Here is an 18,143-nt window from a genome sequence, read left to right on the forward strand (position 1 = left end):
GATATTACCCCACTCTTCCACCAAGGCACCTGCAAGTTCCCTGACATTTCTGGGGGGAATGGCCCTCACCCTCCGATCCAACAGGTCCCAGATGTGTTCAATGGGATTGAGATCCGGGCTCTTCGCTGGCCATGGCAGAACACTGACCTTCCTGGCTTGCAGAAAATCACACACAGAACGAGCAGTATGGCTGGTGGCATTGTCATGCTGGAGGGTCATGTCAGGATGAGCCTGCAGGATGTGTACCACATGAGGGAGGAGGATGTCTTCCCTGTAATTCACAGCATTGAGATTGCCTACAATGACAACAAGCTCAGTCCGATGACGTTGTGACACAAAGCCCCAGACCATGACGGACCCTCCACCTCCAAATTGATCCCGCTCCAGAGTACAGGCCTCGGTGTAACACTCATTCCTTCGACGATAAATGCGAATCCGACCATCACCATCAAGACACAACCGTGACTCATCAGTGAAGGGCACTTTTTGCCAGTCCTGTTTAGTCCAGTGATAGTGGGTTTGTGCCCATAGGCGCCGTTGTTGCCGGTGATGTCTGGTGAGGACCTGCCTTACAACAGGCCTACAAGCCCTCAGTCCAGCCTCTCTCAGCCTATTGCGGATGTCATTGCAATGTATTGCCCTGGCCACATCTGCAGTCCTCATTCCTCCTTGCAGCATGCCTAAGGCACGTTCACGCAGATGAGCGGGGACCCTGGGCATCTTTCTTTTGGTGTTTTTCAGAGTCAGTCGAAAGGCCTCTTTAGTGTCATAAGTTTTCAGAACTGTGACCTTAATTGCCTTCCGTCTGTAAGCTGTTAGTGTCTTAACGACCGTTCCACAGGTGCATGTTCATTACTTGTTTATGTTCAATGAACCATTCTGTTCATTCTGTGAAGTTATTTGGATTTTTACGAATTAACTTTGAAAGACAGGGTCCTGAAAAAGGGATGTTTCTTTTTTTGCTGAGTTTAGGTAGCACACATGAAGACATTTTTCTCTGAGACAATTTCCTTATTAATTTCTAGTCAGATGGTAAATGTTCCTGTTTTGACTCATTTAATAGAGTGGGGTAGGTCTGCTTTATACCAAATTAGCATACCTCCCTTCCCTGTTTCACACCTGGTAGTTTGGATGGGACTACCAGCTCTCTGTAACTTAGAGGGCAACCAGTGGTTCTGTCTCTATACCATGTTTCTTGTAGGATTACAATGTCTGTATGAAATTTTTGGGGGACGAAGTCTGGGTTCCTGCTTTTTAGGCCAATAGCAGATGACCTCAGACCCTGTATATTCCAGGTAGTAAAAGCTTTGTGTTCCATAGTGTCTAGTGTTTTCTTGTGGTTTAGGCTCTTACCATTACAGTAGTTGTGAGCAGAGCATGTTGAGCATCTTATACATACCTATTATGTTGCAGGATGGGGATTGGGTGGATGTATTAGTGGGGGTTGGGCCTGTTGCTCTGTTCATGGCCTGGGCATATGTGTGTCTGTCATGTTGAGGTCCTTGCTGCGGGGCGGGGGGGGGGGGGCAGAAGGGGTTTAAGACTGATCTGGGGGGGGTCTATATAGGGTGTTGCAAGGGTTTGTTTGGGGATAGGTTGACTGGTTGGGGTGGGGATGTGTCTGCTGGTGCTGTGGTCTGGGTGTAGGACCACTTGGTGTGGATCCTCTTGGTGCAGGTCCTTGGGGGGTCTCGGAGTTCGGGGAGGATGTCTCGCTGGTCTGGGCGGGGTGTCCGTTGTTCCTATGTGAGGTGTTGGGGCTACGGTTGAGGGTGAAGTCCTTTAGGGTCCTAGTAAAAGTTGGGATTGCTGCCTTGTATAGGTGGACCTGATCCAAAAAGGCTGTTCAAGTCCATGGGGGAGTGGTGAGCCAGGTAACATTTGGTTTTGAGGCGCATGCCCGGGAAATGCGCTCTCTCTCTCGCTCTCTTTCTCTGTTGCTCTTTCTTGCCATTTTAAATGAGATATATGTTCTTTCCCTCTCTCCCCATCCCTCTCTCTGTCTCACTCCATATTAGCATTCTTCTCTGTCAGCTGCTTCAGCAGAGACCCTTTGTGTTTGGGGGAATCCCCTCGTAAAGACACAATGCAGATAATCAATTAGGGTCAGAACAGACCAGAGGGGTACAGTATACTACGAAGCAGGATCAAGGAGTTAAGCATCTAACCTTCCTAAACACAATTTTTTTTATATATATATATAACTTAGATATATACACTGCTCCAAAAAATAAAGGGAACACTTAAACAACACAATGTAACTCCAAGTCAATCACACTTCTGTGAAATCAAACTGTCCACTTAGGAAGCAACACTGATTGACAATAAATTTCACATGCTGTTGTGAAAATGGAATGGACAACAGGTGGAAATTATAGGCAATTAATAAGACACCCCCAATAAAGGAGTGGTTCTACAGGTGGGGACCACAGACCACTTCTCAGTTCCTATGCTTCCTGGCTGATGTTTTGGTCACTTTTGAATGCTGGCGGTGCTTTCACTCTAGTGGTAGCATGAGACGGAGTCTACAACTCACACAAGTGGCTCAGGTAGTGCAGCTCATCCAGGATGGCACATCAATGCGAGCTGTGGCAAGAAGGTTTGCTGTGTCTGTCAGCATAGTGTCCAGAGCATGGAGGCGCTACCAGGAGACAGGCCAGTACATCAGGAGACGTGGAGGAGGCCGTAGGAGGGCAACAACCCAGCAGCAGGACCGCTACCTCCACCTTTGTGCAAGGAGGAGCAGGAGAAGCACTGCCAGAGCCCTGTAAAATGACCTCCAGCAGGCCACAAATGTGCATGTGTCTGCTCAAACGGTCAGAAACGGACTCCATGAGGGTGGTATGAGAGCCCGACGTCCACAGGTGGGGGTTGTGCTTACAGCCCAACACCGTGCAGGACGTTTGGCATTTGCCAGAGAACACCAAGATTGGCAAATTCGCCACTGGCGCCCTGTGCTCTTCACAGATGAAAGCAGGTTCACACTGAGCACATGTGACAGACGTGACAGAGTCTGGAGACGCCGTGGAGAACGTTCTGCTGCCTGCAACATCCTCCAGCATGACCGGTTTGGCGGTGGGTCAGTCATGGTGTGGGGTGGCATTTCTTTGGGGGGCCGCACAGCCCTCCTTGTGCTCGCCAGAGGTAGCCTGACTGCCATTAGGTACCGAGATGAGATCCTTAGACCCCTTGTGAGACCATATGCTGGTGCGGTTGGCCCTGGGTTCCTCCTAATGCAAGACAATGCTAGACCTCATGTGGCTGGAGTGTGTCAGCAGTTCCTGCAAGAGGAAGGCATTGATGCTATGGACTGGCCCGCCCGTTCCCTAGACCTGAATCCAATTGAGCACATCTGGGACATCATGTCTCGCTCCATCCACCAACGCCACGTTGCACCACAGACTGTCCAGGAGTTGGCGGATGCTTTAGTCCAGGTCTGGGAGGAGATCCCTCAGGAGACCATCCGCCACCTCATCAGGAGCATGCCCAGGTGTTGTAGGGAGGTCATACAGGCACGTGGAGGCCACACACACTACTGAGCCTCATTTTGACTTGTATTAAGGACATTACATCAAAGTTGGATCAGCCTGTAGTGTGGTTTTCCACTTTAATTTTGAGTGTGACTCCAAATCCAGACCTCCATGGGTTGATAAATTGGATTTCCATTGATTATCTTTGTGTGATTTTTGTTGTCGGCACATTCAACTATGTAAAGAAAAAAGTATTTAATAAGATTATTTCTTTCATTCAGATCTAGGATGGGTTGTTTAAGTGTTCCCTTTATTTTTTTGAGCAGTATATATAAGCTTGAAATGGGCTTGATCTAATTTGACACAACAAGCAAAATCACATATCTAAGTTTAAATCAGGAGAGGGGGGGAGAGAGAGCTCTGGCCTTATATTTACGTACTATATAGGAGTTCTGCCTTTGGATGATAGTCTTATGGTGCATCCTCACTGGGCTTCCCTATTTTCATTTGGGTTAGTCTCAGGTGTTTATATTAGACACATCCATGCAGGATCGGAAATAAACATTCCAGTCTGAATACAACCCTTATGAAAATGATTGCTCATTCAATGTTGGATTGTATACTGATGTTACAGTTCCCTGACAGAGTTAGCAGTGTCTGTTTTCTGCATTGTAGTTCACACTTACAGTAGTTCATCCTTCCTGCTAGTGGTGTGGTTTCTAAATGTCTCCTCAATCTTTTTTTGGCAGAAAATGTACCAAATTGCAGGTCATTTTGACAGAGCAGGCCAGTATGACTGTATCAATGAACTAATGTTTCTCTCCCCTTCCTCCCTCCCTCTTTCTCTCTCTGTAGTAAATGAGTACCTGTTTATGGTGCAGGCCACAGGGATTCACATCAAGGACAACGTGAAGAATATCGGTGTTCAGGTTCTAGAGCAGGTGGTCAGAGGTGGTTACAATATCAATGGGACAGGTAAGTCACTGCCAACACAGGTTCTCGATATAATATGTTTCTCAACACATCTACATTAATGTGGATGCTACCATGATTACGGATAGTCCTGTATGAATTGTGAAAAATGATGAGTGAGACAGACACACCAATATCATACCCATAACGCATGATAACCTCTCACCATTACAATAACATAGGAGTAGGGATGCATGATATATCGGTGAACATATCGGAATCAGACGATATTAGCTAAAAATACCAACATCAGTATCGGCTGATGTCTAGTTTAACGCCAATGTGCAAAACCAATGTCAAAGCTGACGTGCATACCTATATAACGTAGGTACATGACGTAATGACGCCACATAAAATGTTGTGCTACACGTGCAACACAACATTGCTAACCTAGCCCACAATATCTGCTGTGTGGATCGAGCAGTCAACAAGTCGAGCAGTCATTTGAAAGAGTAAGAACATTTCAGCGAGACAACTCAAAGGCGAAATCCATTAAAGCCAAGATAATGGAATTCATTGCCCTTGACAATCAACTGTACTCTGTCGTGGGTGACGTTGGCTTTCGCAGACTGGTCGAGCACCGGTTCACACTACGAAGTGCGCTATTTTTCAGATGTTGCCCTATCGTAGTTGCACAGTAATGGCGTCACTGCGATTAGTTTCACGACATACATACTATGAAATGCCGTTTGGGTCTTTGCGTGTTAAATCAGAGACAGTAGCACTGTCAAAGCTGTACAAAAAAGTCTGCAAACACCAGCCACGAACGATGTGTTTTCAATACCGCGTTGGTAATATAGCATAATTTGTTAGACCGCAACTTCTGGGGTAGCTAGCTTTAGCTTGGTACCTAACTAGCACCAATACAACCAGCCTGAAAACAATGACCAGTAGAAACTGCAGTCATTTTCATTATTCTTAGCAACGATTTTGTAATCCTTGTGAGTAAGTATTAGCTAGGTTGCCACTTGTTGTTCGCCTATTGAAATTGAACTTAAGTTCATGAAAATAAATAGCTAGGCAGCTACTTAACCCTGTTGCCCAAAGCTAACATTATAAGCAGCTAGCTAGCTTCATCTTGCTAGTGAGGCTCAGCCGGACTATGTGTTGTGAAGCTAGCCACAATAAGGATTAGGAACAACAGTCTAATTTGCGGTTTGCCTTCAAAATTAGTGTCATTGACAGTGATGCAAATGAATACAAATAGTAGAATTATGCCATACTTTTATTTTAAAGGATAACCGCGTAGTCCACTGTTGTTGCTAATCCTTATTGTGGCTAGCTTCACGTAGATGGGTCCGACCACCATTAATCAAATAAAAAGTGTCTTATAAATGTAGGGTTATTTTAGATGACACCTAGCTACAGTATATAGTTAGCTAGCTAACTATAGTTACTGAAACCATTTTTCACTTTGCTATGTTTTTGGGGAAGAACATTGTTTGCATCCATGAGCTAACTAGCTTTTTTTATGACCAGCACTGTAGGTGGGCGAGACAACTTTACCAGCATCATAGAGCATACGTATCGATGAATCTTTGTGACATATATGAAATACGAGTGATAGTTTAATAACTACGTAAAAAGTTAATAAATGCGTTAAATTATTATGTGACGTGCAGTCATATTCAGGTCCTGATTGGTCAAAAAGCTTAATTGACACGTTAAATAGTATATTTTTTGACACGCCAAGGCCCAAACGGCGCTCCGTAGCCAAGGCCCAAACGGCGCTCCATAGATATCCTGGTTGAGAATGAAACGACTGAACAAATTAACAACAAAACAGCACAGCAAGTATGTGAAAGAAATGGGTTTTGATTATGTTTTACTGGTAATGGGGACATACGTAAACGTTCAGAACTTTTGTGAAACAGCACAGTTGAAAAGGATATGGCAAATGTATATGGCATCCAAAACTGGATGGTGTTCAGAGATAAATTGGAGGGGTTGAGGGGAGCTGAAGGGTGGGACTAAAAACAAACAGGCCCAACCCCTACTATTGTAAAATATACTGTGTCCATAAAATGTATGTATAAGCTAGAGGTAGAAGCCTAAGTGTTGTTGTCCATTAGTTTACTCCAAATAGGGGAGGGGTGGTAGGGTTAGGGGAAAATAATAAAGGAAAATATATATTTACAAACAAATATATATGGGGTTTGGAAATCATGCAGACAATTGAATTTATGGAACCCACAATCTATCTGCAATATTAAAGCTGATCTTCCCCCTAAAAACAACAAAAAACAGCAAATGCATCCATTAACTTCTATGGGCTTGGTGGGACGTCACCGTCCCACTCTATTCAACAGCCAGTGGAAAAGCATGGCGCGAAATACAAAACCTCAAATGCAATAATTTCAACTTTTCAAACTATTTTACACCATTTTAAAGACAAGACTCTCGTTAATCTAACGACATTGTCCGATTTTCAAAAAGGCTTTACAGCGAAAGCAAAACATTAGATTATGTTAGGAGAGTACATAGCCACAAATAATCAGTCATTTTCCAAGCAAGCATATATGTCACATAAACCCAAAACACAGCTAAATGAAGCACTAACCTTTGAAGATCTTCATCAGATGACACTCCTAGGACATTATGTTATACAATACATGCATGTTTTGTTCAATCAAGTTCATATTTATATCCAAAAACAGCTTTTTACATTGGCATGTGATGTTCAGAACATGCATTCCCACCCAAAACTTCCGGTGAACTTACTAAATTACTCATCATAAACGTTGACAAAATACATAACAATTATTTTAAGAATTATAGATACAGAACTCCTTTATGCAATCGCCACGTCAGACTTTAAAATAGCTTTTCGGCGAAAGCACATTTTGCAATATTCTGAGTACATAGCTTAGCCATCACGGCTAGCTATTTTGACACCCGCCAAGTTCGGGGCTCACTAAACTCAGAATTACTATTAGAAAAATGATATTACCTTTGCTGATCTTCGTCAGAATGCACTCCCAGGACTGCTACTTCCACAAGAAATGTTGTTTTTCTTCCAAATAATCCATAGTTATGTCCAAATACCTCCGTTTTGTTCATGCGTTCAGGTCACTATCCAAAGGGTAACGCGCGAGTGCATTTCGAGACAAATTCAAAATGTTCCTTTACCGTACTTAGAAGCATGTCAAATGCTGTTTAAAATCAATTTTTATGGTATTTTTCTTGTAAAATAGAGAGAATATTCCAACTGGACAATAGTGTATTCATTCAAAGAGGAAAATAAAAAACAGCATGGTCGCGGGACCCCGCATATCCAATCTCTGTCACCAGGCAGACCACTGACAAACTGAGCTACCATACTCTGCCCAGAGACAGGAGATGCCTCAGTCTGCTTTCTGAAGGCTTTAGAGAGCCAATGGAAGCCTTAGAAAGTGCTACGTAACCCCAGAGACACTGTAGTTTTGAAAGGGACTAGAAAGAAGAACTACAAATTCTCAGACAGACAATTCTCAGAATCTTCTCAGGTTTTTGCCTGCCATATGAATTCTGTTATACTCAGACACCATTCAAACAGTTTTAAAAACTTCAGAGTGTTTTCTATCCAAATCTACTAATAATATGCATATTCTCGTTTCTGGGAAAGAGTAGTAACCAGTTTAATTCGGGTACGTTTTTTTATCCGGCCGTGAAAATACTGCCCCCTAGCCCAGACAGGTTAAGTTTGTAGAGTCAGAAGCTTGTTGTAATCATTGCGAATATGGGACCAAATACTAAACTTTCGACTACTTTAATTCACATATACGGTACCAGTCAAATGTTTCAGCACACCTACTCATTCCAGGGTTTCTTTATTTTTACTATTTTCTACACTGCAGAATAGTAGTGAAGACATATAAACTATCACATAACACATATGGAATCATGTAGTAAAAATATATTTTATATTTTTCAAAGTAGCCACTTTGCATTCACTCAACCAGCTTCACCTGGAATGCTTTTCCAACAGTCTTGAGTAGTAGTAGTTCCCACATATGCTGAGCACTTGTTGGCTGCTTTTCCTTCACTCTGCAGTCCAACACATCCCAAACCATCTCAATTGGGTTAAGGTCGGGTGGTTGTGGAGGCCAGGTCATCTGATGCATCACTCTCCTTCTTGGTCAAATAGCCCTTACACAGCCTGGAGATGAGTTTTGGGTCAGTGTCCTGTTGAAAAACAAATGATAGTCACACTAAGCGCAAACCTGATGGGATGGCGTATTGCTGCCGAGTGCTGTGGTAGCCATGCTAAGTGTGCCTTGAATTCTAAATAAATCACAGACTGTGTCATCAGCAAAGCACCCCCACACCATCACACCTGCAGACATGCAGAGATCACCAACTCTCAAATTTGGACTAATCAGGCCAAAGGACAGATTTCCAGCGGTCTAATGTCCATTGCTTGTGTTTCTTGGCCCAAGCAAGTCTCTTCTTATTGGTGTCCTTTAGTAGGGATTTCTTTGCAGCAATTCAACCATGAAGGCCTGATTCATGCAGTCTCCTCTGAACAGTTGATGTTGAGATGTGTCTGTTACTTGAACTCTGAAACATTTATTTGGGCTGAAATTTCTGAAGCTGGTAACTCTAATGAACTTATCCTCTGCAGCAGAGGTAACTCTGGGTCTTCCTTTCCTGTGGCGATCCTCATGAGAGACAGTTTCATCATAGCACTTGATGATTTTAGCGACTGCACTTGAAGAAACTTTCAAAGTTCCGGATTGACTGACCTTCATGTCTTAAATTACAGTCCATCATTACTTTTTCTTTGCTTATTTGAGCTGTTCTTGCCATAATAAGGACTTGGTCTTTTACCAAATAGGGCTGTCTTCTGTATACCACCCTTACCTTGTCAGAACACAACTGATTGGTTCAAACGCATTAAGAAGGAAAGAAATTCCACAAATGAACTTTTAACAAGGCACACATGTTAATTGAAATGCATTCCAGGTGACTACCTCATGAAGCTGGTTGAGAGAAGGCCAATAATGTGCAAAGCTGTCATCAAGGCAAAGGGTGGCTACTTTGAAGAATCTCAAATATAAAATCTACTTTGATTTGTTTAACACTTTGTTTTGGTTACTACATGATTCCATATGTGTTATTTCATAGTTTTGATGTCTTCACTATTATTCTACAATGTATAAAATATTAAAATAAAGAAAAACCCTAGAATGAGTAGCTGTGTCCAAACGCTTGACTGGTACTGTAAGTGAATTTGTTCCAAGGCTTTTGGTCCCCTAAAATGGGGATACTATGTACAATTTTGGAAATGTGTAACTTCTAAACAGTTCACCCGATATGGATGAGTATACCCTCAAATGAAAGCTGACAGTCTGCACTTTGACTTCATAGTCATTGTATCATTTCAAATCCAAAGTGCTGGAGTACAGAGCAAAAACCCAATACCTTTGGAGCTTACAGTAGTAGTCTAAGGTGTCATAATTAATATGAATTCTCTCTGGCTGCGTCTAGGCACCCTATTCCTTTTTATAGTTCACTTCTTTTGACCAGAGCGCAAGGTGAATAGTGTGCCATTTTGATACACAGTCTGTGTGTCCGGACTATTAACACTGAGCGACATACTGGCAGTAGTGGAAATGTGTTTAGGTTAGGCCATTGATTTCTCCTTCTGTCTGGGACCAGATTATGCCTATGACTTCAACCTGAGTGAGAGTGATGTGCCGCCCACCACATACCTCCCCGACAGCTTCACCTATTTGTCCTCACAGATCTGCCCAGAGAGACTGCCCTCCATGAGTGAGTACACACACACACACACACACACACACACACACACACACACACACACTTTGTTTTACTATCCTTGTGGGGACCAAACGATTGATTCCCATTTAAAAATCAGATTTTTCTAACCTTAAGCCCAAATCCCTAACCTTAAACCTAACCATTAATATCTAACCCTATTGTAAACCTAAGCCTACAATATCCTTTTTCCTTGTGGGGACCGGCAAAATGTCCTCACTTGTTTCCTTGTTTTACTATCCTTGTGAGGACTTCTGTTCCCCACAAGGACGGTAAAACCACACACACACACACTCACTCACTCACTCACTCTAGAATATTGGCCTTAAACCATTAGCTAGTCACCGTGTAAACAGGTTTGATTTATTTCAAGCACTACTTTCAAAGAGTTCACTTCACAATGAGATTGGTATTTTATGCCTATAGAGTTCTATTCTGGGCTCTGTGCTCCCCTAGCTAGTTACGTGAAAGACTGTTACCTCAGTTCCTGAATGTCAGTTTATTTAGTATTACAAGTGTATGTATGGTTGAGTGCTGGCCTGTTCATTCAGTGTTGACCTCTCTCTCTCTCGCTCTCACTCTCGCTCTCACTCACGCTCTCACTCACGCTCTCACTCACGCTCTCACTCACGCTCTCTCTCTCACTCACTCACTCACTCACTCACAGAGGGGAGGCTGGAGGTGAATATGAGTGAAATGGCTCTGGAGGATGTGGAGAGGTTTCTGTTGAATGCTGAGCCTACCATGACCCTGGGGGGCTACTGGAAGCCAAGGGACTGTGTCCCACGCTGGAAGGTGAGTTAGTGATTGGCGCAGTCCAGCACACACACACCACAATAGCACTGTCATACTGCACATGCATGTAGCCTGTATAGGACTGTGATGGAGGCACTGTACTGTACAGTCCTCTCTGGATCAATGCATCAGCCCTGGATAATGTAGTTATTAGTCTTGGAAATATATCTTGCACTTCAAGAGTGTGCAGCCAGGTCTACATTCCTCCCATGTCTAACTTCTTCTCAAGGAAATGAAGGCAGACAAACAGAGCAGCTAGATGTGTGTGAACCAGACACTGTTTCTGCAGGAAGACAGCTGATTGACAGAGGAAACAACACTCCAAGCCAGAGGGGGTTTGATGGTTGACATCTCCATTTCCCTACTCAGACTCAAAGGAAACCTAAAGACATGTTCTGGAACTTTGGCAATTACTAAGTCTTTTTTTAAACCTCCTGCTTTGGGCTGGATGTGTCAATGTGTAGTTCATACATGCATCATCTCTGAGAATAATTACGGTCTTACCTCACTTAGCCACGTAACCCTAGTTTGAAAGTGACTGTTTTTCTGGAACCTGTGCTGCGCCATTTTCCCTACAAGTTCCCCCACGTGGGCCAGCCCTCTAGCAATTTGAGTTCTAGCCAATGAGCTTCAGCCCCTTGCCATTTGAGTGACAGCTAACAAGATGCACACACAGCAGAGTGAGAAAGAGAGCAATGATGTGGTGCACATCTCTGCACAAGTACACAATTTACTGGGATCAGTTTTGGCTTTCAGAACTACTGGCTAAGAAGTATACAAAAGTACTGGAGAATCTCTTTAAAGCTGCTGCTGCTACTAAGATGACTCTTCTAAAAACCAAAACCAGGGAAAGCATTTAGTTGGCCCTCTCCAGAGTGACCTTCAATCCACCCATCCCCATGCTATGATCAATGGATGCCATATCTGATTGTGTGAAATGTATATTTTTGAAAGGCCTGTTGAAATACTTAAATACCTTCTTCCTTACTTCTTTAGTGGTTGTGCCTTATCTGATGTGTAATAATGTTGTTCCCCTCCCTATCCCTAGGTGGCGATACTGGTCCCATTCCGAAACCGCCATGAGCACCTGCCCATCTTGCTCAGACACCTGATACCAGCACTACAGAGACAGAGGCTACAGTTCGCCTTCTATGTTGTAGAGCAGGTAAACACGCACGCACACACTGCTTGGCTATGTGTGGCTCACTGGATAACCACAGAACTGCTTGGGTATGTGTGGCTCACTGGATAACCACAGAACTGCTTGGGTATGTGTGGCTCACTGGATAACCGCAGAACTGCTTGGGTATGTGTGGCTCACTGGATAACCACAGAACTGCTTGGGTATGTGTGGCTCACTGGATAACCACAGAACTGCTTGGGTATGTGTGGCTCACTGGATAACCGCAGAACTGCTTGGGTATGTGTGGCTCACTGGATAACCTCTTTCTCTTCTCCCACCCTCCCTCCCTCGGACCACTCCTCCCTCCCCTTCTCTCCTCCTAGGTTGGTAGTGAGCCCTTCAATAGGGCCATGTTGTTTAACGTGGGCTTCCGGGAGGCTATGCGGGACCTGGACTGGGACTGTATGGTGTTCCACGATGTAGACCACATGCTGGAGAACGACAGGAACTACTACGGCTGTGGAGACATGCCTCGCCACTTTGCTGTCAAACTCAACAAGTACTCCTACATGTGAGTCTCACAAACTTTCAGACGCGCGTGTGTGTATTGTCACGTGCGCGCACGCATGCATGTGCTAATACACACATTATTTTTCCATTAGTTGTAGTTTCTCCTAACTATTTCTTAGATATGTGTGTTTAATGCTAAGTGTGTGTGTGTGTGTGTGTGTGTGTGTGTGTGTGTGTGTGTGTGTGTGTGTGTGTGTGTGTGTGTGTGTCCTCTAGGCTTCCGTACAATGAGTTCTTTGGTGGCGTCAGTGGTCTAACAGTGGAACAGTTCACCAAGATCAATGGCTTTCCCAATGCATTCTGGGGCTGGGGAGGAGAGGACGACGACCTTTGGAACAGGTGAGGAGAACGCCCTCCATACCCACACGCTTCACTCCTCCCTTTTATTACTTCCTGTACTCATACAGAACATAGACAACACACCTCCATACACACACCATGTCCCCTGTGACAGGTTTACAGTGCGAGGCTGTTGATAGTGTTGACATTGTTTAATCCTATCCCAAACTTTAACCCACTGCAATTCAAAGTCGGGGTTACGAACCCTAGTGGGGTCGCGGGAGAACTTCAGTGGGGTCACAGTACATATTGTATGAGACAATTTAAATACGTTTTTGAGAAGTGAGATTGTGAGAGCTATTTGGACACACAGCAGGCTTTCTTCCTCCATTTGTCTTTGCCATACAGCATTGTTATCCCCCCCACACGCGCGCGCACACACACACACACACACACACGACTCAGAGTCCACTCCCACTGAAGCAGATGTGTCTACTGCGCCCAAAGCGTTACACAATCACTGACTACAGTATGTACTGTACAGTTTGTGCTGTGTGTTTGAATTGTTTATACCATGCCGTTGTGAGTGTGTTACTGTGTGTCTGACAGGGTGCAGTACGCTAACTACACGGTCAGTCGGCCGCAGGGAGAGTTGGGCCGTTACATGTCAATCCCACACCACCACCGTGGCGAGGTGCAGTTCCTGGGAAGGTTAGTCTCTCACACACACACGCCACTCTCTAGTACACTAACACACATCCCCGGTGATAGTTGGAGGTTTGGATAAAGAGGGTGTTTGTGAGAGGAATGTAGCCCCGGCCCATGTGAGCCAGTCACATGAAGAGTCCGAGTTAGTGGCTTTCAGGGATTTCTCCACTCCTCCAAAGATTTTGCATGTGACTTGCTTGGGAGCTACATTCCAAGCATACCCTCTCTACTCTCATTCCTAAATACTTAACAACTTTTACAAGTCAGCAGTTGGTCAAACACGTCAAATGAGTCGTCATAAACCTGGGGTATTTCCCAATAGTCTACCATGACTTCCTTCTGGTCTCTTCTACTTCATCTTCTCTGGGACCCAAACTGACCTTGGACCAGCGTCTAGGCTCGAGGCCGGCAGACTTCATCCTCCTCTGTCTGATCCCTGTCTTTCTTCTGTCCTCCCAGGTACACTCTTCTAAGGCGCTCTAAGGAGAGACAGAGTCTGGATGGGCTCAACAACCTGCAGTACTCCCCCCTATTGTCCCGGAGGCCTCTCTACACCAACATATCAGTCAGCCTGAGCAGGAAGCTAGCCCCTATAGCAGACTATAACTGACCAGGAAGCAGCGGGCCGCACAGCCCTCTGGGGAAACTAAGTCATTATGGACGTCAGCCATATCTCACCAGTCACAGCACTCCTTAGGACTTTTTAGTTAATTTACTTTGATTCAGTTTTTTTAAGCATAAAAGAAGACATGCAGAACAGTGTTGATTGATCAATCCTCGTGACGTGTAAGAGAAAGTAAGGAGAAAGCCGCACTCGTTTTGTGCTGTGGTCCATCAATTGTTTCTATCATCCGGGCTTCTCCACTCTTCTGTCTCCACCTGCCTTCCACACCATTTTGGGCCTTTAGCATTCATTCTTTCATTAATTTGTTCAGTAAGTCATTAATTCACTCATGGAGACAATGGCAACTGTAACCATAACGGCAACAGGAACACGTTCCCTCTATAGGGCTGTGGTGTGGAGGGGACAGTAGTGTAGTTTGTGTATGTGGCTGAAGGAGTTAGTTTGTACACACACACACAAATCTGCTGACACGGTCCCTAGGCTTTGATTTTATTTTGACCTGAATATTTTTTCATTGATTTATTAAACCTGTGAAAAACATACACACACAGAGTAGGTCCTCACAGCTGGTTCTGTGTAGGACATGGGGAGAGGGAGAGAGAGAGGGAGAGGGAGAGGCTGTGGACAAAGGTATAACATTAGCTTGAGACTGACTTGTGTGCAGAGTGGCTGACTGGTCACAGCAAACTGCACAGTAGACACACCTTTAGCTAAATAAACATACTAGCCTAGCAAATTGAAAATCTTTGACAGTACAGTGTGAGTGAGAGGGGGATAGCTATGTATGTGTGTGAGAGAGGGATAGCTATGTATGTGTGAGAGAGGGATAGCTATGTATGTGTGAGAGAGAGGGATAGCTATGTATGTGTGAGAGAGAGGGATAGCTATGTATGTGTGAGAGAGAGGGATAGCTATGTATGTGCGAGAGAGAGGGATAGCTATGTATGTGCGAGAGAGAGGGATAGCTATGTATGTGCGAGAGAGAGGGATAGCTATGTATGTGCGAGAGAGAGAGGGATAGCTATGAGTGCGAGAGAGAGAGGGATAGCTATGAGTGCGAGAGAGAGAGGGATAGCTATGAGTGCGAGAGAGAGAGGGATAGCTATGAGTGCGAGAGAGAGAGGGATAGCTATGAGTGCGAGAGAGAGAGGGATAGCTATGAGTGCGAGAGAGAGAGGGATAGCTATGAGTGCGAGAGAGAGAGGGATAGCTATGAGTGCGAGAGAGAGAGGGATAGCTATGAGTGCGAGAGAGAGAGGGATAGCTATGAGTGCGAGAGAGAGAGGGATAGCTATGAGTGCGAGAGAGAGAGATAGCTATGAGTGAGTGAGAGAGAGAGGGATAGCTATGAGTGCGAGAGAGAGAGGGATAGCTATGAGTGCGAGAGAGAGAGATAGCTATGAGTGAGTGAGAGAGAGAGAGGGATAGCTATGTATGAATGCGAGAGAGAGAGGGATAGCTATGTATGAGTGCGAGAGAGAGAGAGGGATAGCTATGTATGTATGTATGTGTGTGTGTGTGTGTGTGTGTGTGTGTGTGTGTGTGTGTGTGTGTGTGTGTGTGTGTGTGTGAGAGAGAGGGATAGCTATGCACATGGGCTTGTCAGCATCCTGTTTTGACTGCATTGAGGGATTATCTGATGTCAGACACATGTTTAGTGAGTCTCCTAAACTGAAACGTTCACATCATGTCATGCAGTTTAAGCCTGTCTCCCAATTGACACCCTTTTCCCTATAGGCCTGTGTGTTCCAAAATAATGCGTAACGCTGTATAGGAATAGGATGATGTTTGAGAGGTAGTCTAAAACTGGAGACCCTGTTCTTTCCCCTTTACCCTAAACATACATGTTTATTAATCTATAGGGTCATTTGAGATGGAGGCTGCAGAGGCACTTTCACTAGTGTATATTTAACGAGACACTGCACTGTGTTTGCAGCTGCTTCGTGTAATGTCATTCTGACGTTGGTTAGACACCGTGGCAACGCTTTCCATCCCCCCCATCCTGCTGGACTTTGATGACGGTGCCCTTAGGCACTGCTCAAAGGTCAGAAAGTAACTGCAGACACAGATGAAGTCATTAGCAAGTGGTTAATCTTTAGCCAGTGTGTATGTCTGTGTGTGGGAAAAGTCTGAATACTGGCTTTTGTGTTTGGATGGTGTGCTACATGAGACCTCACAAACTAAGGTACATTCACCGCTCCAAATATCTCCAGCAATTCCAGCCCTTCGTCTTCTCCTGTGTGCAGATATGTGTATTTTTGTATTTGTAGTTTTTAAGGATCCCCATTTAGCTGCTGCTATGGCAACTCTTCCTGTGGTCCAAACAAATGAAGGCAAAAATAAAACGGTACATCATACAACATTACAGCACTACACCTCTACAGTAGAACATGTATAATCCCATCATACATATATATGTGTGTGTGTGTGTGTGTAGAGTGCATGTCCTAGCGTGTGTGTGTGTGGCAGTGTTTGAGTGAATTTATTTTGTCACAGTACTGAAGTAACATCAAATGTGGTCCTACTGTTGTCTGTTCAAAGGCCTATATTCCAACACACTGGCCCCTCCATGTCTGTGTCGCCATAGCTTTAATATACTGTTAGTTCATTTCACACACATCGCCTTGTCAAAACATTGACTTTCTTCAGATTTATCATTTGGGAAAAAAGTTTTTTTGTGTTCCCATGATATGACGGAGGCGGGACCTCCTTTTATTTATTTAATCTTTTTAAAGATGACTTCCTGTGATTGATTGATTGCTTGTTTGATTTTGTTGTGGTTGATATTGTGGTGATGATGATGATTCAGTAGAAAACTTGCTGTGAGACAGGCTGTGTTAGAAGCACTGAAACTTGTGGTTGTGAAATTGGTGTGAGATTGAAAGTTCAACCTGTGTGGAAAAGATGTTCCAAATCCCAAATCAACCCCTGCCCCTAAACTCTATGCACTTAGATCTGAAACAATTAGCAAAATGGTAACGGCTCCACCATGCCTTTTTAAAATGCTAGTTGGAATGTCTGCCATATTGCTTATACCTGTCCAATCCACTTGGATCTACACACATGCATAGAGATTAGGATCTAGGGGTTAATTTTGGATTTTATATGTTCGTTAATCAGCTGAACTGGCACTGTAGACGTAGGCCATTTTGTGTGACAACCACAGGAAGAGGAAGACGCCTAATTATAAAGTCACTTCCTCCTGCTAAGCACCTTCTGTTTCTTCATCGATAATCAATGGTGCTGATCTGCTTGCCCTTCGATTGGGGGAGCCACTCACTACGTGCTGCCTGGGAACCAATCCTGTGTGTAGATAGCTACAGGAAGTACCCCTCTTACTGGTTCATCCTTCCTCTTTTTAATGTCACCCAACTAGAAGCATGTGTTTACTTACCTACTGTAGCCAATCACGTTGGAGGTGCTTAGTGGAGAGTTGTTGACATTAGCTGCTAGTTTTTCGAAAGTCTTCCTCTTCGAGTGTGTTTGATTGAAATGGTGGAGCCTGTCAATGCCAGGGGCCCAGGTGTCATTTACAAGAGGTTGTTGTTTTTTGTTTGTAAATATTTAGGTTTTGTTTGTTTTCAAGCTCTGATCTGCTCAGAGAGCCTGAGTTTGTAGGCTGGAGCCCGAAGGTTTCCACTACTGCTGGAGGAGGAGAGGAATAAAACCCAGCAGTACTGTTAACCTGAGGCCTGGGTGTGTATCCCCCTGCTGTCTGTCACTTCTAGGTTAACCCCAGACCTAGGTTAGCCCCAGTCCAGACCCCGAGGCCTGCAGCCTCTGGTTCTGTTCCTTTGCCTTGAGCCAGTGAGTGACCTAGACCTGGGAAACCAAGTAAACA

The 18,143-nt window shown here is 44.4% G+C and overlaps 1 protein-coding gene across 1 annotated transcript in view; it reads left to right on the forward strand.

The window, feature by feature from the left end:
• b4galt5 (UDP-Gal:betaGlcNAc beta 1,4- galactosyltransferase, polypeptide 5) overlaps window positions 1–15,249 on the forward strand; it is a 53,137-nt gene extending 37,888 nt beyond the window's left edge. The window contains exons 2-9 of the mRNA XM_014134699.2: window positions 4,326–4,445; window positions 10,083–10,196; window positions 10,870–10,997; window positions 12,046–12,162; window positions 12,504–12,691; window positions 12,907–13,029; window positions 13,579–13,680; window positions 14,137–15,249. Coding sequence (XP_013990174.1) covers window positions 4,326–4,445; window positions 10,083–10,196; window positions 10,870–10,997; window positions 12,046–12,162; window positions 12,504–12,691; window positions 12,907–13,029; window positions 13,579–13,680; window positions 14,137–14,287 — 1,043 coding nt within the window. The 3' untranslated portion in view covers window positions 14,288–15,249. The remainder of the gene's footprint in view (window positions 1–4,325; window positions 4,446–10,082; window positions 10,197–10,869; window positions 10,998–12,045; window positions 12,163–12,503; window positions 12,692–12,906; window positions 13,030–13,578; window positions 13,681–14,136) is intronic.
• The last annotated feature ends 2,894 nt before the right edge of the window (window positions 15,250–18,143 follow it).

The sequence above is a fragment of the Salmo salar genome, chromosome ssa13, assembly GCF_905237065.1.
Source record: "Salmo salar chromosome ssa13, Ssal_v3.1, whole genome shotgun sequence".
NCBI classification, from domain to species: Eukaryota; Metazoa; Chordata; class Actinopteri; order Salmoniformes; family Salmonidae; genus Salmo; species Salmo salar.